The 23,490-nt window shown below is 43.0% G+C and overlaps 1 protein-coding gene across 1 annotated transcript in view; it reads right to left on the bottom strand.

Annotated features, from left to right (window-relative positions):
* Nucleotides 1-1,583: 1,583 nt before the first annotated feature.
* Nucleotides 1,584-23,490, bottom strand: part of LOC121275376 (synapse differentiation-inducing gene protein 1-like) — a 46,839-nt gene continuing 24,932 nt past the window's right edge. Inside the window, exon 3 of the mRNA XM_041182907.1 lies at nt 1,584-1,742. Within this exon, the coding sequence (XP_041038841.1) occupies nt 1,584-1,742 (159 nt within the window). The remainder of the gene's footprint in view (nt 1,743-23,490) is intronic.

Raw genomic sequence — 23,490 nt, 5'->3', positions numbered from 1 at the left:
AATTGATTCAAAATTTAACTGGATTTAGCCAAACAATATTCTCTTTTTGTCAAAGAGGTAATAAAATGGTTGAATGGTAACCCCCAGGATGTTGATCGTGGGGGATTCAGCGATAGTAATCATGTTGAATGTCGAGGGGAAATGGTTAGACTTTCTCTCGATGGAAAGTGCCTGACACTTGAGTGGCACAAATATTACTTGCCACTAGTCAGCCCAAGCCTGAATGTTGTCCAGGTCTTGCTGCATGCCGGCCTGGACTATCTTATTATCTGAGAGTTATAAATGGGAATGAACACTGTGCATTCATCAGCAAACATCCCCACCTCTGGAAGGTCATTGCTAAAGCAGCTGAAGATGGTTGGGCCTAGGGCACTACCCTGAGGAACTTCTGCAGTGATGTCCTGGGACTGAGATGATTGACCTCCAACAAGTGCCACCATCTTCCTTTGCGCTAGGTATGACTCCAACCAGTGGAGAGGTTTCCCCCTGATTCCCATTGACGCCAGTTTTGCTAGGGCTCCTTGATTTGACACTTGGTCAAATGCTACCTCGATGTCAAGGACAATCACCTTATTTAATCTTTGAACTCAGCTCTTTTGTCTATGTTTAGGGACAAGGCTATAATGAGGTCTGGAACCATTATGCATGTGGGTGCCTTGACCCTGAGTATTAGCAAGCCATTCAATCATGAAAGGCATCAAGGTCCAATTGATGAAGTTCACAGACTCACACCACACTCGTTCTCTGGGCTAGAGCCTGCGCATTCGGTCAGAGACTTGGCTGATCATAACTGAACTGCTAAGCCTGGCGCCGTCCTCATCTGGTGACACGACCCCTACGTCTCCAGCCAATGGTTGTCAGGTGGCCGCCAGGAGTGAGAACCCTTCCTTTGGTGGATTCTACAACCAAGTGAAGCCTCACTCCAAATGTGGCTGGTCAGCTGACTCAGGACAAACCAGTGGCTGGAGGTGGGAGATGCCATTTGAAAAGATGTCCTTGAGAAGCCAGGTGCTTGTCTACAGAGATTCATTGAAGCAGGGCAGAAGAGAGCTGGTGAGGGGGAGGGGGGAGGGGGTCTGGTCTGGTAGCCAGTTTCCAGTCTGGTCATTTACCAAAGGCCTTGGAGCAGGCTACAACCTGTGAGGAGATTAACAGAAGGAGACAAGAAAGAAGCAAAGAGATACTTTGGAGAGCCTCATCTTCACAAGCTGTTTCCAAAACAACCATAAGCTATCAGGACAACTTGAACAAATTTTCTACATTATTGTCATTGCTCTAACACACTTCTGAAAAGCTGCCTCATCCTTACATTTGGGGCAAAGCTTCCTCCTTCTTTAGCTGACTGAATTACCAGTTAGAGCCCGGGCTACTTTCCGGAAACACTTGGTCTTCTGTTCTCCTAATACTGTACACTGATGCGATTGATCGGCATAATGAATGCTGATGAGGTTTTTGTTTTAATCAAATGTTCCATTGGCCGTGTTGGAGCTGCCCAGTTCACCTTCTGATTTTGGGCCTTCTCTTGCATGTCTCAAGAGGTCACATGCCAAAGAGTTACGTGTGTGTCCACTTAGGTCAGAGTCCTACAAATGGTTGTTCTTGGACAGGTAGGCTATCAGTGCCACAGCAACACCCACGTAAATGCCAGTTCCAATGGTGATGGAGAGCACGGCCAAGAACAGGGCCCGCCTGGAGCTGGAGCTCGCATGGTGGTAGTCTCCCTTCGCCACACCCTTGTTGGTCTAGAGAGGAATGAATAAAAATAAATAGTTTTGAACAGTGAGGAATGGTACACTTTACATCAGTTATTCAATGATGAAACTGTCTCTTTAACCAAAGCTGCTTATCAACATTTCCTAGAAAAATTGTATTGCATCATAACACTTTGAAATATACGGCTGTTTATAAAGTCTTTATATTGTGAGTATTGTGCTCTTCATGGTAAAATATGCTAGTGCTGAGGAATAGACCACTTCAGGTATCTTTCCAGAAGTGTGCTCAGGTACCCAACGAAAGCATTTAAGCATTGAGTGTGGGCTTAGGAGAAAGTGCACATGTCAGCATATCAGCATTTGGTGTGGTGCTAGCAATCACATTTTTGAGTCAGAGGTTGTGGGTTCAAGTCCCACTCAGGGGACTTAGGCACATAATCTTGGCTGACACTCCAGTGCAGGGCTGAAGGGGTGCAGCCTTGTTCAAGGCGTTAAATTTCATATAAGACAGTAAACCAACATGCCCTCTGTCCTCTCTCTGACCTCAAAAATCGCATGACACTATTCTGAAATGAGCTGTGAGGAAAGACCAATAGTTTTTCAGCCTTGAATTAAAATGTCTGAGTTGTGATCTTGTACAGGAATATAAGATTGCAAATGGTATGGAAAAAGTAAGCTGGGAATTTGAATTAAACTGGAAGTAGATGTCACAGGTGGAATGAGTAAAAGCAAATTTAGAATTGACATCAGAAATTATTTTATCACAGAAACTGCTCAAAACTTAGAAGGGACTTCAGAGAGAGGAGGCAGGGACAAAACCCCTTGAATCACTTAAGAACTGTAGGGCCATTCCAGTTGGGTGAAAAAAGATGGCCTGAATTGCCTTCCCCATTCGGGCTTCTCCACAATTGGAGTTTAGAAGAATGAGAGGTGAGCTGATTGAGATTCTGAGGGGGATTGGCAAGGTAGATGCTGGAGGATGTTATCTCTTGTGGGGGAATCTAGAACTAGGAGACAGTTCAAAATAAGGGATCTCCCATTTAAGACGACAAAGAATGTTCACTCAGAGTGTTATTAGTCTTTGGATTCTCTTCCAGTGGGGCAGTGGAGACTGGGTCATTGACTATATGCAAGGCTGAGTTAGGCAGATTTTTGATTGACAAGGGAGTCAAGGGTTATGGGCTGCGGGGTGGCAGGCAGGAAAGTGGAATTAAGGCTCCAATTGGATCTGCCATGATCTTATTGAATGGCAGAGCAGACTCGATGACTCTATGGACTGAAATGCCTACTTCTCCTAGTTTGTATGATCCCAATTGGCTTGTGATGTAGGGAGTTGTGAGGGGAACAGCAGTGCAGCTGGAATTAGGGACTGTGAGGGGAGTGGTGAGGCGAGGATCAGGATGTGATGGCTCTGACACCTGGTGCATGTAGCTGGGAAGCAGAGTCTGATACAAGAGTCCAATCATGGAGGGGTGGAAGTAATCAGAAATGACAACAGACGTGGTTCAGGAATCTGATGGGGTCTTGGTTTCATGGTTTTGGACTTAATTGGATCCTGGTTCTAATTGGTGGATGGGCAGTGTTCTTGGGGATATAATTGGCTGAAGAGGCAAGGCTGTTAGGGATCTGTTTTATATGTGTTTTGATGTCTGATTAATTAACAGGATAATGGTCTCTTGTTCTGGGGCCTGACTGGTTGAAGGGTTACTGAAGGATTGGTGTTATCAGACACCTGACTGAACAAAGCTCTGGAATCTGATTGTTTGACGAGATACAGCAAAGGTTATATATTTCTGACATGAGCTTTTTACATATGTTCCTTGGATACTTTAAAATGAAACCTATAATGGAATATGGCTCTTACAGTGGCACCTCATTTTTGTTATGTGCAGGCGATGAGTGATTATTAGTGACAGATTCTCATGAAAACCTGGGCTATGGTGATTTGGATATGAGACAATGTGGAGGAGGTGTACTGATCAGTATAGAAGCTGAAAGATAAGTTTGCTTTGCAGTATTCTCTACCCACCTTTAAAAGAAATTCTCCCCATCCAGGGAACAACAAACTAACAGTCATCATCTATAAGGCTTCTACAGCAAAAGAAACAGCCCCAAAAGATCTATGTTGGCATTTATATCCTGCACAAGCCTCCTGCCATTCCTTTCTCCCTCAAATGACTATCTAACTTCCCCTTATCTCTACTATTCACTGGGGGAGATGGTGACATACTGGTAATATCACTGGGCAAGTAATCCAGAGGCCTGAGCTAATGCTCTGGGTACTTGTGTTCAAATCCCACTACAGCAGCTGGTGGAATTTAAATTCAATGAATAAATCTGGAATTGAAAGCTAGTCTCATCAATAGTGACCATGCAGCTATCATCCATTGTGGTAAAAACCCATCTGGTTCACTAATGCCCTTTAGGGAAGGAAATATGCCACCCTCACCTGGTCTGGCCCCAGATGTGACTCCAGGACAATAGAAATGTGGTTCACTCTGTAGTGCCTCTGAATTGGCCTGGCAAGCCACTCAGCTCAAGGCTGATTAGGGATGGGCAACAAATGCTAGCCTTGCCTCTGACACCCACCTCCCATGAAAGAATAAAGAAAAAGAGTTCTAACCACTCTCTGGGTAAAGCTGTTTCTCCTGAATTCTGGACTGGGTTTGTTAGTGACTACCTTATATTTATAAAGAAGGACTTTTTAGACCGGGACGCTTCAGAAACTTACCACAGACTTTAGGAGAGGGAAAAAGGCGAGAACACTGTAACAATTTTCTCCTGTCAATTTCACAGGTCTCTGGAGAGAATGCAAGTATCCAACAGGAGAGTTTTCTTTGAGTTGTACTTCCCCACCACCCCAATCCTGATTGTTCACAGGATTGAAGCATCAAACTGAAATGTATCCTACATGGATACCGTCACTGCATCAGCCTGACTTAATTTCACTTGGCCTTCTTGTTGGGTCTGTAACTGTATTGCTGCCTTGGTTGTGAGTCAGGATGTTGTTACCTCCACTAAGGGAGCGATGCACTGTCGGAAAGACTACCTTTTGAATGGGAGGCTAAACCAGAGCTCCGTCTGTGCTCTTAGGTGGAGGCAAAAGATCCCATGGCACCATAGTCCCAAGGGGAGGAGGCTTCTCTCCCCGGTGTCCTGATTGGTATTTATCTTTGAGCTAACACCACCAAAACAGGTTATGTGGTTGGTATTATTTTGCTGTTTGTGGGATCTTGCTGTGTGAAAGTTGGCTGGTATGTTCCCCGCATTAAAAACAGTGGCTGCACTTCAAAAGCATTTAATTGGCTGTGAAGTGCTTTGGGACAGGCCGAAGTTGCTGAGGCGCTAGAGAAATGGGTGTCTCCCTTTTTTTATTCAGCCAGTAACATTCCAGAGTGACAGGTTTTAATTATTCATGCACACCCTTTGCAGCTGCCTCAAATGTAAATAAGTCATATTTATGGCATAAAGAACGTTACAAAAATAGCTGCATAGCAGCAACTTGAAGCTGCAGTTCTTGACCCTTTCCTGGCTGAAATCCATTTGATATTTTCAGTCTACCTGCTGCACATTACAAACAGAAGAGAATTAATCTTCACTGAGAACTGTAGGCCCTCAAGTAAATCCCTGGGAGGGGAGGAAAATCAGAGCTAGTTGGGGGGGGGGGGGGGGGGGGGGGGGGGGGGGTGATGGGGTGGGGGGGGGGGCGCGGGGGAGCTGATCATGATCAGGAATCTAGTAAAGGCAGGAGGAGTTCCACAGGAATGATTTTTTTTAAGAATAATTTCGTTAGCAGTGGTTGCCGAAGAAACCAGGGCGAGGCCTTGCTGGACCCATTTAGCAGATGGGTCCGAAGCAGGCCTTGGGCCCTGCATTTCCAAACATGAGAGTTCTAAGGCCTGTTTGAGGAGGACTGAAAAATGACCTGACTCACTCTTGAGTTGGAGGTTTTTCAGAGATCCTTGGGCGCAGGACTTTGGGCCTTGAAACTGGGCAGCATTGGACCTGTTTTATACACAGAAAAGGGCACAATGAAGCCTGGTTTCTACTTGCACAATTCTACAGCAAAGCATCATAAAGATAATGCATAGTAGTGCTATGGAAAGCCAGCATATACACAAAAATGATGTATAATACACAACGATTTTCTTTGTGTTGAGTAACTGATGAATAAAACTACTAAATCATTTTTTTTATGAGCCAGTGGAATAACCCACTCCATCATCCCTTACACAACACAGCACTGCAACAGCTGCTCTATTTAATTGTTGGGAGAAAATTGCATGTTCCAGAAATGTTTCATGCACAGTTGTCTGGGGGTCACACAAATAGCTGAGGAAGATTGAATTCAGGCAGAGACTCAGCATAATCCAAGGTTGGTGAGATAGTGTGAAGGGCTCGTTTCTCTATTGATTCACATTTGTCTCTGTCAAGTGTTGTCTGTTCAATTCACTTTCTGCTTCAGTTGGCTAGAATCAAAATGTTAATCATGTGTTTGCCTCCCAACATTTCCTCAGCAGGCCAAGGCATTTTGTGTTTACACAGCCAGATAGTGTCTCTGGGTGTTAGGTTTAATGGAAAGGAGGCATGATAGTGAGCACTGATTGGGTTTTCATCCTTTTGAATCATAAACCTGTCCTGAGTGACCTCTCAGATAAAGACCCCAGAGCAAAGATTCAGGACAAAGCAGCCTGCATGATCAGCACCCCATTCATCACCTTAAACATTCACTCCCTTGTCACCAATGCACAGTGGCAGCAGTGTGTACCATATGCAAGATGCACTGCAGCAACTTACTAACGATCCTTCAACAGCACCTTCCAAAGCCGCAGCCTCTACCATCTAGAAAGACAAGGGCAGCAGACACATGGGATCACCAGTACCTGCAAGCAACACACCATCCTGACTTGGAACTATATCACCAGCTATCACTAGGTCAAACTCCTGGAACTCCCTTCCATTGGCACTGTGGACTGCAACTATTCAAGAAGGCAGCTCACCACCACTTTCTTAAGGGCAATTAGGGATGAGCAATGATGCTCACATCCCAGGAGGGAAGAAAAAAAAATCGGGGTTTCAAAGAGAAGGTGTCCTGATCAATATTTATTCCTGATCCAACATCACTTAAAAACAAGGTTATCTGGTCATTACCACATTACTGTCTCTGGGATCTTGCTGTACACAAATTGGCTGGCACTTTTCCTGCACTACAACAGTGACTACACTTTAAAGTACTGCAGCGGTTGTAAAACACTTTGGAACACCCTGAGTTCATGAGAGACAATAGTGTTACTCACTGAGCTATGGCTGACAACTGAAATAAAGGATAAGGGGCTAAACTGCTCCCGTGGATGATTGGAGCACCAGATATATGAAAGGCAATCTGGTACAGCTCGCTAGATAGAGACCTCAAGATTGGGTTTGGGTCAATGTACAATGCAGGGGAGGAGGGGAGTGCAGAAAGGTCGAGACAGTGGTGGGTGGAGACCCTGGCATTGCAGCAGCCCAGAGTATTTTTGCGGACCATGGATGTGCACTCAGAAATTAATGCATAATTACTTTCTGTGGAATCGGTCAGTGCCTCCTCAGTGTAGCCTCTACTAGTTCTGACTGAAGATGGTTTTGGGGGTCTGTATTTACATCACAGGGCCCCGGCTTCCATATTAAAAATATTCTATTGCCTGAAACAGGTGGGCAGACGGCCCTTTCAAAATGGAGCCAGCCACAACACCGGTATTAACAGGGACGATATGGCAGCTGACCCCATTTTGAGGTTGATACTGTACAAGTAACACAAGTGAAAATCGACCCCTGTGTACGAATAAGCCTAGTTTGTGATTCTGTTAGTTACTAATGTAGCTCATATCAGTGGTGACAACATGCAGGTTGTAGACTTTTAATGGCTTTTATCCATTTGTCTTAGAAAGCTCTGCGCTTACAGAGAAATGAGGGATGTCGCTCTCATGATTTATTCTTTTAATAATCCTGATTACATGCAAGATATTAATATCTAATGGAGGACTAAGTACTCAATTTTACAATTCTGCAACAAATGGCCATGCCATTGTTTCAATACATTTCTGATGATTCGTTAAAACGTGGAAGGTTTCTTAGCAACCAAGTAGGTTTCTAAGCAACAGACGTAAAACCATTCAACAGATAATGAAGAAGTACACATTTAAACGTTTGTGATCTTTTCCAAGACATCCAATTTGTTTCCCTGATTGACAAACTGTGGCAACTTGTATTAATTTATTGGACATTTTCAAATTCGCATCAGATTCAATTTGTTACAGTCGGCGAGAAAAATGGAACTGTAAGATTTTATCCTGTGAATGCATAATGTCTTCATATCAAGTGGTATCAGCTATGGTTCAACAGTAGTATTCATACTTCTGATTTGAAAGCCACAGGTTAAAATCGCACTCCACAGCCTTGAGCACAAAATCTAGGCTGATACTCCAATGCAGGACTGAGAGAGTGCTGCACAGTTGGATATGCTATCTTTCAAATGAGATGTTAAACTGAGGCCCCATCTGCTCTCACAGGTGGATGTACAAATTCCTGTGGCACTGTTTGAAGAACTGGAGAGTTCTCCTTCGTGTCTTGGTTAAAATTTATCCCTCAACGAACGTCACTAAAACAGATGATCTGGTTATCACCTCATTGCTGGTTGTTGGATTGTGTTCATGCGCAAATTATCCACTGTTTCCTACATTAAAAAAATAACTACGCTTCAAAAGTACTTCATGAACAGAAGTTTTCACAGGGAATGGAAAACCTAATTGAATCCTTCTTTTTGTTCATTCTTGGGATGTGGACATTGCTAACAATGCCAGTGATTATTGCCCATCTCTAGCAGGTTGATGCACCGAGTTGCTTGCTAGGCCACCTCAGAGAGAACAGCTAAGAACCAACCATGTTGGTGTGGGACTGGAATCACACACAGGCAGACTAGGTAAGGGTGGCAGGTTTCCTTCCCTAAACGGACTTGTGGGAACCAGTTGGACTTTTTTACCAACAATGATATGGTCGCTTTCTACTGAGACTGGATTGTTCTTTCAAGGTTTAAGAAAAATGTAAAAATACTGAACTCAAATTGCCATGGTTGGATTTGAACACTCCCTCCCTAGCTGATCAGTACAGGCCTCTGGATTAATAGTCCAGTAATGTAACCATTCCCAACCCAGCGAGGCTATGCTTTGTTGAAACTGTTCAAGCCTATCAGCCCACCTCTCACTTCATCCCTCAATCCTTTCTCTGCCAAAGATATCTACATGTCATTTGAATCCATTTTTATTGCCCATCTCATTGCTTTACTAACTCCACCGGTCTGATACTCTGGGTAAAATAAAAATCCATCAATTTCCCCTTTTACCGTGCTTTTGTCTTTCTTCACATGTGTCTCCTGTGTGAAAAGAAGAAAGAATATGCATTTATACAACGCTTTTCATGACCTCATGATGTTCACAAGTGCTTTACGGCCAATGAAGTACTTTTTGAAGTGGAGTCACTGTTATACTATAGGCATATAGTACATATAGTACTATATATAGTATAGTATAGTACAGCAGCCATGTTGTGCACAGCACAGTCCCATAAACAGCAAATGAGAAAATGATCATATAATCTGTTTTAATGATGTTGGTTGAGTGATGATTGTTGGCCAGGGGTTCCCTGCTCTTTTGTAAAATAATGCCATAGGTCTTTGTATCCATCAGAGAGTGCAAACAGGGCCTCGGTGTCATGGGAATATAATAATTTTCATAATACTATTGTGATTTATTGTAAAAGAGGGCTAATTGTGGGCTTTGGATTAATATCTCTGTGTGTATGTGTGTGTGGGGGGAGATTTAATTGAATTGGAGACAGCTGGTCTGGAGGCTTTTGAGTCATCAAAAAGGAAGCTAGGGTTGAAATGCTAAACACGTAAACATGGCTGAAGTTTTAGAATGTGAGGTGTAAGAAAGATTTACATTTTTAGATAAATTAGGTTAGTTTGAATTTCAAAGAGATGGTAAGGAGTTACACCTAGCCAGAAGAAGCTAAGCCAAACAGTGTGTTTATTTTTCCCAAAGGTTGCTGATAAAATTAGTACTATGAAATATTTATATTATGAAGAAAGTAAAATTGCAAAAACATATGGGAACAATGGAATTTACATTAAAAATGGAGGAACATGTATAAAGGAGATGAGGCTATGTGTAAGAAAGAAGGCATTTTAAGAACTAACACAAGTGTGAAAAGCCTCCAGCCTCTGTGCATCAAGTTGCTGTCTACAGGAACCAAGATTGAGAAACCTCACTTTGAATTCTCCTATCCAGGGTATTGTGTTGTTTTGCCTGGGTCTGTTTAAATCTATTAGTTTTTACTGTTGCCTTAATGAAGGTGCAACTGGGAGTCAGATTAATTAGGAATTTTAGTTGTTATTATAATAGTAATTTGTAGACTTATGTATGTACTTGAAATCTTTTCCTTTGTTTAAACCTCTGAAGTTGCAGTAATCTTATTACTTCTGAATTCAAGGCATGCGTCTTGAAATAAAATACTAATTGCAAAACAGCTGTGATCACATGATCACGTTTCCCTCTTGGATTTGATCCAACTGGCACACATCATTTGCCACGTCATAACACTCGGTTTAAGATCTCGTTTGAAAATCAGCACTTCTGACAGTGCAGCACTCTTTCAGTACTGCTCTGGAGTCTCAACCTAGGTGTTGCGCTCACGTCTCTGGGGTGGGAATCTGACTCAGAAGCATGAGTGCTACCACTGAGGCACTGCAACAGAGGAGGCCTTGTCTTCACCCCAGTGTTCATGAGGCGAACGGGAGGAGAATGGACAACATTCAATTTGCAATTTGTGCCATTAGCATGTCGAGCAAAATGAAGTCTTGCTGTTAGCACAAAGCAGATGGCAATCAATTGGATTGTTGCCCTAAAGGCAGGCTGACTTAACAGATGGGCATTTTATTTTTGTCACTTTGTTTTTCCATCTCTGCACAAGGTTCTGTGATATCTGGCAATATCAACACATTCAGTTTCTGCAATTGTACCTAATGAATCGTCTTCGGATGAAAAAGGAGCTATAAAGGTGTTGAGTAATTTCCATGTGATGGATGGGTTTTGCGTAAAGTCGCAAGCAAAGACATCTACAGGTGAGTCTCTCATGGTGTGGGGTGAAAGCCAACAGTACAGGGGGTGGCATCTCAGGGCCGGGCAAGTTTCAGGTGGGCTCCAAATGCCTGGGGATGATTAAGGAGTTGGGAGCACTGGCACAGTGTCTACTCTAGGGGAATGCAACCACTGAGAAAGAGGGTCATAGGGTCTAGTGGTGTGGCAGAGAAATAAGGCTAAGGAGGACCATTCCGAGGACCAGCAACTTGAAAAGGAGTCTTGGAGCATGGGATGTTGGTCCGATACTGGTGCAAGAAGAGTCTAATCCCTCATGGGGAAAAGGGGATCCAGGAGGATGGGACCCAAATTGTTGCTGGCCCCTATCAAGCCTACACCCCCTCATGTCATTGTTTTCTCCATTGTTGGTGGATGCCATTCTTTATGTTTTGCCTTAAAGCATTGAAGTGTAGATTCTTATTAAACTTAATGAATAGAAAGGAAAAATTGTATCTATATAACACCTTTCATGATCTCAGGATGGCCCCAGTTGCTTCACAGCAAATCGACTGAAATGTAGTCACTGTTGACACAAGGAAGAGATTTGGAAAGGAAAGGCTTTTTAAAGACATCCAACGTGTTAATAATTCAAGTACGGCTTTCACAGTTGCAACCGCGCAAAGGCAGTCGTCCGGCCGCTGCTCCCCTGTCAACAGTGGGTTTTCCTGCAAGGTTGAGTTAGGTGACTTCTTGCACATGTTGTTGCATTGCCTGTGACATCACTGCCAGTGATGCCCCAGGTACCTGCCTGCATCAAAAATGGCTGAAAAAAAAAACTCACCCAGAAAACAGGTTATTTCATGAACCGGAAACTGCTAACGATGATATACCCTCTTTGATAAAAAAAATTTGCCTTTTTCAAAAATAAAAATGGATGATATGCTGCTTTACTCTGTACATAACACCTGTCATTCCTGACAGTGTGTGATGAGACAATGTACAGGGCACTTTCCTCTGTATCTGACGGATACTGTAAATGCAGGAGAGGGGTGGCAAGTGCTTGGGAAAGGGGCGGTGAGCGAGACATGGTGAGTGGCGAACTGGATATGTGTTGGAGAGAGGGGGAGCGAGATGACGAGGGTTCAGGCCAGTGGTGCACTGGACATGTCGTGGGGAAAGGGAATACAGAAGTGGCGAGGGCTCAGGCCAGAGGTGCACTGAACATGTGGTGGATAGAGGCGGCCATGTCTTGGGCCAGTGATGCAGTGGATGACAAAGTGCAAACCAGTACTGGCACCAGCCGATGGATGCACCACAGTGACAACAGCGGTGGCAGAAACTGTGCAGGTGCCTGCAGATGCAGTGTGGGCTGAAGCACATGTTTTGCGCTTTTTTGGCGCCTGGCTGATTTGCGTTAGCTGCTGCAGTGTTCCTGCAAAGTGGCCGATGGAACAGGAAATCAAACTGCATCATCTGGCACCTTCTCAAGCTGCTGCTGTTCTCTCTCAGAGTCAAGGCTTGAATCTGTTTCAATTGACCTGCATGGAGACAGATGGCATAATATTTCCCCGTTCCATACGAAGGAAGCCTCCACGCTACTTACTTTCACTTCAGGGATGCACAGGGTCCCTGTCAAGCTGCGAGGCAACTAAGATTATAGACCCGAAACATCTCCAGTCGGGGTTGCGTGGTGCCTTGGGGCACAGTGCATGCTGAAAGTTATTTCCTTTGAGGCTCCTGGATTGTAGTTTAATATCTTTCTGAATTTTACAATGTTATCCACCTTCATTGTCATGCCAACCTCAGGAGCTGCACTATAATGAAGAAAGTGCTGGAGTGCACTTCCCACAACACGGCATCAAATCAAACTAAGGTCCAATAGCTTTCGAACAGAGACTTTACAATTTAATGAGAGTCTCTGCTGGCCAGCTGAATATTACCTACACCTTACACCTCCCCCTCAGTAATATTAGACAGATTCATCTGTTGTGTTCAGCAATTGTTGTTTGTGCATGGAGCTCTTGGGTTGTGGGAGTGTACCACCCTTTTATACACAAAAGATTCACCGAAATAAAATGGCACAGGTGTCAAAAATCCCGGGATGATGACCAAAGGAAAACAATGAGAACGATGCAGGAGGTTGGGTTGCCAATACACCAGATCCAAAGATGCTTTCTTAGTCCTGTCAGTGAAGACCTGGTTTTCTGCCCTCCAAACCATGCTGTAAGGTTAATATTCCCTGTTAAAAAGGGTGTCACATTGGTGGAGGCTAGGATCTTCCTATTGCAAACTGACCAATAGGAGGAGAAACCAAGTTCACATAATTTATGTGCAATGACAAAGCTGTCTGTAGTACATGTTCCTCTGTTTCAAGTGTCCTGGCCAATACAGTATCACTCAAACACATTAGCTAGCTAATATCACATTGTTGTTTGTGGGAGCTTGGTATGCACAAATTGGCCATGCATTTCTTACAACAGTGACTACACTTCGAAAAAAAAGTACTTAGTTGGTAGTGTAGTGCTTTGGGACATCCTGAGGCTGTGAAAGGCTATATACAAATGCATTTTTTGTGTGAAAGTTGAAGATTTTCTCTTAAACTGTCACTACAAACCTTGTGATAGTTCAGTTAAACATTGTTTTCTCTTCAATTATACATAAAAATAGTTACAGAGGTCACACAATGTAAAGCAGGTAAGTAGTTCTTAGTTATATATTTAGCCAAAGACATTTAGAATTAGAACTGCATGAGCTGTTAAACATGGATCCTTTAGTGTCTCTCCCAGCAGACTTCCTCTGCTGGTATATGTGTGTACGGTAGCCTCAAGTGGATAAAATGCACAATGCAATTTTCAATACACTGCAGCAGGGTGGATAATTTCAAAGCGATCTATATGGTCAACCTACTGTTTCTTTTTTTTTAACCTCAATCATGGTTAATGCTGTTAGTCATGGCCTTTGCCCGTAACTCCTAAGTGTGATACAGTAAAACATGTATGTGGGAAAGACCTCATCCTCTTGTTCAAATCCATCCATGGTCTCACCTCTCTACACCACTGTAACTTTCTCCTGGTTACAGCCCTCTGAGATTTCTACATTTCTCCAACTCTGGCCTCTTGTCATATGAACATACATATGAACATATGAATTAGGAGCAGGAGTAGGCCACTTAGCCCCTCCAGTCTGCTCCGCCAAACAATAAGATCATGACTGACCTGATTGTAATTTTAATTCCACATTCTTACCTACCCCCGATAACCTTTCACCTGGTTGCTTATCAAGAATCTTTTTACCTCTGTCTTAAAAATATTCAAAGACTCCGCTTCTGCCAGCTTTTGAGGAAGAGAGTTCCAAAGACTCATGACCCTGACCCTCTGAGAGAAAAAATTTCTCCTTATCTCTGTCTTAAATAGGCGACGTCTTATTTTTGAACAGTGACACCTAGTTCAAGATTCTCTCACATGAGGAAATATTTTTTACACATCCACCCTGTCAGGACCCCTCAGGATCTTATATGTTTCAATCAAGTTGCCTCTTACTCTTCTAAACTCCAGTGGATACAAGCCTAGCCTGTTCAACCTTTCCTCATAACACAACCTGACCATTCCAGGTATTAGCCTGGTAAACCTTCTCTGAACTTTTTAAAAATTATTCGTTCATGGGATGTGGGTGTCGCTGGGCTAGGCCAACATTTATTGCCCATTCATAATTACTCTTGTTTACAGGGAGGTGATGGTATAGTGGTATTATCACTGGACTAGTAATTCAGAGAGCTAGGATAATACTCTGGGGACCAGGGTTCAAATCCTGCCACAGCAGATGGTGGAATTTGAATTCAATAAAAATCTGGAATTAAAAGTCTAATGAAGACCAATTAACTGTTATTGTTAAAAACTCACCTGGTTCACTAATGTCCTTTAGGGAAGGAAATCTGCCATCCTTACCTGGTCTAGCCTACATGTGACTCTAGATCCACAGCATTGTGGTTGACTCTAATTTTTTTAAAAAATTCATTGGATGTGGGCATTGCTGGCTAAGTATTTATTGCCCTTGTTCAGAAGGCAGTCAAGGGTCAACCACGTTGTTGTGGTCTGGAGTCACATGTAGGGCAGACCAGGTAAGGACAGCAGATTTCCTTCCCTAAAGGGCATTAGTGAACCAGATGGGCTTTTACAATAAACAACAATGGTTTCATAGTCATCATTAGACATTTAATTTCAGATTTTTATTGAATTCAAATTGCACCATCTGCCATGGTGGGATTTGAACTCAGGGCATTATTCTGGGTCTCTGGATTACCAGTCCAGTGACAATGCCACTACCTCCCCATAACTGCTTCTAATGCATTTACATCTTTCCTTAAATAAGGTGACCAATACTGTACACAGTACACCAGCTGTGGTCTCACTAGCACTGTATAACTGAAGCAAACCCCCCCTACTTTTGTATTCAATTCCCCTCACAATAAACAATAACATTTGATTGGCTTTCTTAATTTCTTGCTGGACCTGCATACTAATCTTTTAGGATTCACGCACTAGGACACCCAAATCCCTCTGTATCTCGGAGCTCTGCAATCTCTCACCATTTAGATAATGTGCTTCTTTTTTATTCTTCCTGCCAAAATGGACAAATTTGCATTTTTCCACATTATACTCCATTTGCCAGATCTTTACCCGCTCACTTAACCTATCTTTATCCCTGTGTAGCCCCTTATGTCCTCTTCACAACGTACTTTTCTACCTATCTTTGTGTCATCAGCAAAATTAGCAACCATACCTTCGGTCCCTTCACCCAAGTCATTTATATAAATTATAAAAGGTTGTGGCCCCACCACTGATCCCTTTGGCATATCACTCATTACATCTTGCCAACCAAAAAATGACCCATTTATGCATACTCTCTGTTTCCTGTTAATTAGCCAATCTTTTATCCATGCCAACATGTTACTCCCTAGACCATGAGCTTTTATTTTCCGCAATAACCTTTGATGTCGCAGTTTATCAAATGCCTTCCAGAAATCTAAGTACAGTACATGTTCCTTCTTCAAAAAACTCCAATAAATTGGCTAAACATGATTTCCCATCACAAAACCATGTTGACTCTTGAATTTATCTAAGTGCCCTGCTATAATGTCTTTAATAAAAGCTTCTAACATATTCTCTATGACAGATGTTAAGCTAACCGGCCTGTAGTTTCCTGCTTTTTATTTCATTCCCTATTTTCCAATCCAATGGAGCCTTCCCCAAAACTAGGGAATTTTGGAAATTAAGGGCAGGATCTTCCGGTCAGTGTACAGGGGTAGGCCTGACACGCCGACACGTAAAATGATGTGTGATGATGTCAGCATGCGTTCCAACGTCATCATGATATTTCATTCGACGGGTGCGCGCCAGAGTCGGCTGTGCGCCCGCCGAAATGTTAAGGGCCTATTAAAGCCATTGAAGGATTAATTAAAGTATATAAGAACGCTACCTGTCCAATCTTAAGGTTGGCGGGCTGGCGAAAAGCCCAAGCGTCCTTCGCATTTTTCAGGAAACCTCATCCCCGGGCAGAATGAGGTTTCCTGAAACTTTTATAAAATAAATAAATAAATTTTCCCACCTTTACAAACATATCCCAACACATGTGACACAGTCACATGAAGGGACATGTTTGAATGAATTTTTCAATTGATTCTTAGTCATTTTCATAACCATTCAATATCCCTGAGGCAGCTCCGTGCCTCAGGGAGATTGCTGCGCTCTTTTGCGCGCATACGTGCAAGTGTGCAGGCCCTGAATCTCCCTTCTCCCCCTGCCTGCACAGATAGTGCTGAGTGCTATCGGTCGCACATGATGATGGGTGGGCCGGCGGCGCGCAGCTGATCACGGGTGGCAATCGGCTCTGCGCCCACCTCCGCCCGCTCCCGCCCAGCCTGCCCAACATAGGAAAAATCCAGGCCCAAAACTATCTCACCAGTCATTTGTTTTAAGATCATAGGAGGAAGTCCACCAGGACCCAAGGACTTCTCAGCCTGTAGCTCCAACAATTTGCTCAGTACCACTTCCCTGGTGATTGCAATTTTCTTGAGTTCCTCCCTCCCTTCCATTTCAAGATATATAGCTACTTCTGAGATGTTACTTGTATGCTCTGCAGTGAAGACCGATGCAAAATACCTGTTCAGTTAATCTGCCTTCACCTTATTTTCCAATATTAATTCCCCAGGTTCACTTCCTATAGGACCAATGCTCACTTTGTTAACTCTTTTCTTTTTTTAAATACCAAAGTAACTCCTACTGTCTGCCTTTATATTTCTAGCTAGCTTTCTCTAGTACTCTAATTTTTCTCTCTTTATTAATCTTTTAGTAATTCTTTACTGTTTTTTATATTCTGTCCAATCTTCTGACCTGCCACCCATCTTTATGCAAGTACATGCTTTTCTTTAAGTTTGATACGATCTTTAACTTCTTTAGTTAACCATGGATGATGGGTCCCCTTGGAATTTTTTGTTCTCATTGGAATATATCTATTCTGTTCATTCTGAAATGTCCCCTTAAACGCCTGCTGTTTACTTTTTATTGACCTATCCTTTCACCTAATTTACCAGTTCACTTTAGCTTTCATGCCCTCATAATTGCCCTTATATATGTTTAAAATACTAGTCTTAAACCCATTCTTCTCTCCCTCAAACTGAATGTAAAATTCAATCATGTTATGATCACTGCTGTCTTGGGTGCCTTCATTATGAGATCACTAATTAATTCTATTTCATTGCACAATACCAGATCTAGTATAACCTGCTCTCTGGTTGGTGCTAGAATGTACTGTTCCAAGAAACTATCCAAAAAACATTCTATGAACTCCTCATCTAGGCTCCCTTTACCCATCTGATTTTTCCAGTCTATATGTAGTTTAAAATCCCCCATGCTTATCACCGAACCTTTCTGACAAGCTTCCATTATTTCTTCCTTTATACCCTGTCCTACCATGTGATTACTGTTAGGGGATCTGTACACCACTCCCACAAGTGACTTCTTGCCTTTATCACTTCTCATCTCTACCCAAACCGCTTATACATCCTGGTTTTCTGAACTTAGGTCATCCCTCTCTATGGTGCTAATTCCACTCCGTGGAATTAACAGAGCCACCCCTCCACCTTTTCCTAGCTTCCCATCCTCCCTAAATGTCATGTACTCTTCAATATTCAGGTCCCAATCTGTGTCCGCCTGAAGCCATGTCCCTGTAATGGCTATCAGATCATACTTATTTATTTCTATTTGTGCTCTCAGTTCATCTGTTTTATTTCAAATGCTAAGATACAGAGTCTTTAGTTTTGTCCTTCTATTACTTTTGTAACCCCTAGCCATATCTGCTGTTTTACTCTTAGTTTTGTACTCTCAGTCCCTTCCTGTCATGGTCTTTTTATCATTTTCCATATTAATATATTTCTTTCTTGCATTGTCTCTACTCTTTGAGTTATCACATCTTCCCAAACTTGATCCCTTGCCCCCACTGTTAGATTAAACCCTCTCTACTTCCCTAGTTACACAGCTCACTGGAACACTGGTCCCAGCATGGTTCAGGTGTAGACCATCTGAACGGTATAGTCCCAACTTTTCCCAGTACTGGTGCCAGTGCCCCACGGACTGGAATCCTCTTCTCCCACATATTCATCTCTCTAATTTTATTTACCCTGTGCCAATTTGCACGTGGCTCAGGTAATGATCCAGGGATAAAAACAGAATTACCTGGAAAAACTCAGCAGGTCTGGCAGCATTGGCGGAGAAGAAAAGAGTTGATGTCTCGAGTCCTCATGAGTTCTGTTGAACGGTCCACATTCCACAGCTGCAGCACAACACTTGTCCTGCCATTGCTACTTACGTTATTTAGTTAATTTAATTTAATTACTTTCTTACTTAACAGATTAATTCCTATATATACTACAATTTACTCTGCTTAATATATACTAGTACTGCAACTGAGTTATATGCTTCTTAATTCCTAATTGGCTTACCGGTTACTCACCAAACAGCTTCTTCCGCTGCACTGAAGTAAGAAAAATGCAAAATAATAGAGCAACTCCTCCTCCCTCACTGAACTCCTCACTCACCAAACTCATATCAGTTTACTCTGCTTGCAATCTGCACTCCGTTTGCAAAGCTGCACACAAACTTCCATATTTATAGTCTTTGGAGCTGATACTATAACAGCTAGATTGGACAAGTTAGCCAATTTACCAATCAGCTGCTCTCCAGTAGAGCTTGTTTATCCCTGCCGAAGGCTGGAAGAAACTTACTTTAATTTATTAACTAAATACCAGTTAAATGTTAACTGCAAAACAGATTTTTATAAAGTTATTGATATTTAAAACTCCCCATTCACCAAACTCATATCAGCTCACTCTGTTTGCAATCTGCACTCTGTTTTCAGTTCCTCTGCCCTACTATTGGCAGTTGTGTCTTCAGTAGCCTAGGCCCTAAACTTTTTTAAACTTATTCCCTAAACCACTCTGCATGTCAGTCTCCCACTCCTCCTTAAAACCTACTTCTTGGAGCAAGCTTTTGGTCACCTGTCCTAACATCTCCCTCTTTGCTTCAGTGTCACCTTTTGTCTTATTACACTCCTGTGAAGCATGGGGACCAGTAAAACTCCAACCTCAGGTTCATATGCAAGATGATTTGGAATCTGAAGGAGCTTCAGATCACCTTCTAGCTGGTGTCAGGGATGACCTCCCCCTCCTGACACCATCCAGATGTAAATAATTGCAGGAAACACCGGATTGCATGCGACTGGAACCTGGAACACACTCCCTTGAACATGTTCTTGTGTGTAATGAAAATGAAGAAGGTGCCACCCACCCTGACAGTTGGTGACAAGAGGAAGTCTAGGTGTTTCTTGGGCCGTTAGAAGGCACAGGCAGACTTAAAGGTTCACTGAAGAGCCAGAAAGATTTTGGTTTATTTTGTGGGTAATGAGGCGTGATGTAGGTCTTATAGAGAATGACAGTACACCTGCCAGAAACAGTGAATTGCGTGGTGTTAGACTTCTGGTTTCTGTCTGTGGGTCTAAATTTGTACATGTGTCTTGATTAGGAAGGCAGCAGCAGTCCAGGCACACATGTTAATCTTCTTTGCAGGGAACTGTTAAGAGGACAGCACTATGGTGCCAAGCGGTAGGTGGAGGTATGAGGATAATGAGTGTGAGCATGAACAATTATGACATGGGAATGGGAATGAGTATTGCAATAGGTCTTTAGATGAGAGGATTGTTATTAATCAGTATATGTACACAGGACCCAGGTACTGTAATAATTATTCAGATGAAATCAATTCTATCATTAATTCCTACATTTTCATAGGAGACAGGCGCTGTGATAGTTCTTTAAATGAGATTATTGTTATTACTAATCCCTATATGTGCAGAGTCCACAGGTTCTGTAATAGTTCTTTAGATGAGATTATTCATCTCTACATGTACATAGGACAAGAGTACTCAACTTAGAATTACATAGAATGCACAGCATAGAAACTGGCCATTCCACCCAAAAGTCCATGCCAATGTTTAAGCTCCACTCAAGCCCACTCCTATCTTTCCTCATCTAACTTTATCAGCATGATCTTTATTCCCTTCTCCCTCATATGCTTATCTAATCTCCCTTAAACACATCTGTCCTATCTGTTTCAGACAATCCTTATGGCAGCGGGTTCCACATTTTCACCACTCTTTGGGTAAAGAAGTTCATTCTGAATTTCTTATTCGCAGTGTGGAATTAACTTGATGTACCAGACAGATTTCTTACTTGAAACAGATAACTTTATTATAGAGCTCTTGCAGAAGCTATGTGCTTGAACCAGGTCCACGAGTAGAAAGCTCTGCCCCTAAGGTTACCCGTGCTTAGGGCTGATTTGGCAGTACAAGCTTGTGACACTTAAAGGCAGCAGGAAAGGTTATACCTACAATCACTACATTTCCTCCCCCTTTAGTTTCTTTTACATTTCTTATTTACAAAAAATATCTTAATCCACAACATATACATATATACAGAAGTCATGCAATTAAAGATTCAGGGCTGAATTTTCCCAGAATTGCACTAAGTGAAGGAGCAAGCGGGTAAAATGGAGTCCTACCCGCTGATGAAAATGGCGGATTTTCATGCCATATCATCCCAAGGCCGCCTGATTATATATTCACTCCCATGAAACACACTGTTTCCATGGTGAGCGGGCTCTCATTCGCCCGCTCGCCATCACCCCACTGTTGCATCACGCCAGCCGCCATCTTTAAAAGGCAGTCGCTAGCAAAGCGCTCATCGCCACCAGCTCACCACTGCTGCCTGGGAGACATGTCAGAAAAGGCAAAAAGAGTGCAGCCCCGCTCCTCCACCCCCCCCACCCCGCTTTAACGACGGGTCCTTTGAGTGACTGCTGGATGATGTAGAGGCCCGATGTGATTGGCTCTACCCCCGCTCTGGATGCTGGATGGATAGCAATATCACCAACCCGGCTTGGGAGGCAGTGGCAGCTGTGGTCAGTGCCAACGCCCTTCAGAAGAGGACAGCCACCCAGTGATGCAAAAGAGTTAATGATCTCCTCTGTTCTGCCAGGGTAAGTCACTCTTTTCATTGCTCCCAACTCGCACACTCACAAACCCATCACACACCCACAGGGTGTCAATCACTGCCAGTGCAAGGGAAATCACCATTCACTCTTTCACACACACTGTCATTGCCCTCGCCCCATGCATGGGACCACTCACCACCCACACACTCTTCTAATTGTGAATAACCTTCCTTGGCTGCAGAGAAGGTTCTGGAGACATAGCCAACTGGCCTTTTGGAAACATCTTCCATCCTGTGTGACAAGACCGCTCCCACCCCGTTGGGAGATGCGTCACAAGTTAATATTAATATTAATTCTTTTTATGGGTCATAATGTATGAGTAGACATGATGAGTGTAATATCTTCTTGACCTTTATGAAGGCTTCTTCTTGTGCGCACTGCATGGCCAATGATGGTTCTTTTCAGTAATAAGTGCAATGGTGCTAACACTGTTAACAAGCTTGGCAAGAAGCAACAGAAATAATTTATCATGCCCAAAAAAGTCTTGAGTTCAGTGTCACTGGTAGGAGAGGGCACCTCCTTAATTGCCCTAACTTTCTCCTCTACTGGATGCAACCCCTGGGCATTCACTCAATGACCCAAGTAAGTGACTTCAGTCATTTGGAAAGTACATTTCTCTTTCTTCAATCATACACCAGCTTCCAAAACTCTTCTTAAAACCTCTTCTAGGTTGGCCAAATGTTGGTTTCTGTTGATCCTGTGATCAAGATGTCATCATGTACACTACTACTTGGGGAAGTCCTTGCAATAGGCTTTCCATGGTCCTTTGGAAGATTGCACATGCAGACGATACTCCAAGAGGGTAGGCATGTATATTGGTGCAGGCCCTTGTGTGTGTTGATGGTTATATACCCTCTAAATGTGCTATCCAACTGTAGCTGTTGATATGCATGGCTCATGTCCAGTTTGGTGTAAGATTTGCCTCCAGTTAATTTAGCATACAAATCCTCTATCCCCAGTTTAGGATATTTATCTAATTTAGTAGCCATGTTCACAGTTAATTTGTAGTCTCTGCAGATGTGAATAGTTTGACCTGGTTTCATCACAGGGACTATGAGTGGGTGGGTGATGCCCATGTTCTCCAAGCGGCACAATTCTGCATCCACCTTCACTTTTAGGGCATAAGGCACAGGTCTGGCCTTATAGAACTGGGGTGTCGCCTTCAAAACTACAAATATTTTTGCTTGTAACCAAAATCTTCCCCAATTTGTCACACATTATGCTGTCATACTTCCTCAACAGCTCACTTAAAAGATTTCCGACCAGTTGCTTGTAATATTTTGTAACCAGTCGTGGCCCAAAAGACTAGGTCCTTCACCTGCTACAATGATCACTGGAAGCTGGGCTGTCTGTTGCCTATAGGACACGGGTACTGTGGCGATGGCCTTTTACCTGTATTGACTCTCCAGTGTACATCTTCAGCTGAGCCATGGTTTGCTCCAGATTCAGTGGCTGGACACCTTCACTTAGGTATTTAAGTGTGTGTTCTCCCACCATTGTGGTTAAGGCTCCCATGTCTACCTCCATGACTAAAAGCTTCCCATTCACTTGAAGGGTGATGGTGATTGGCTCAGTTTTTACTGCTTCGACATTGTGTAGGGAATAGATATCAGTATCAGCAGCTTCTGGTTCTGTTATATTGTGCACTTCAATCATCTTGGCTTACTGTCTGATTGGCTATCTCGATTTTGCCCTGCATTGCTTTATTACATGCCTTTTTTGTGACAGTAGTGGCATTCTGCCTCTTTAAATCTACAGGTTTCTGGTACATGGTTACCCCCACATCAGTAACAGATTAATTTCTGAATAACTGGTGAGATGCTTCCACTGTGCCTTTCCATTTTTCCAGCAGTAGAGACCATATCCCATTTTGTGGCTGTTTCTCTGGTTTTTGTGCCTCGCCCGGCAGTAGGTTCCTGCCCCCACTGAACAGGGGCGCTATGTTGCATACTCTGCAAAGTCCATCTAAGCACTCTCGATTGCTAGTGCTAATTCCATGGTGTGCTTCAAATCAATGTTAACTTCTGCAAGTAAACAACGCTGAATGGTGTCGTTGTGAATGCC

Source organism: Carcharodon carcharias, chromosome 2 (genome assembly GCF_017639515.1).
Source record: "Carcharodon carcharias isolate sCarCar2 chromosome 2, sCarCar2.pri, whole genome shotgun sequence".
NCBI lineage: Eukaryota > Metazoa > Chordata > Chondrichthyes > Lamniformes > Lamnidae > Carcharodon > Carcharodon carcharias.
This window is presented reverse-complemented; position numbering and strand designations above follow the sequence as displayed.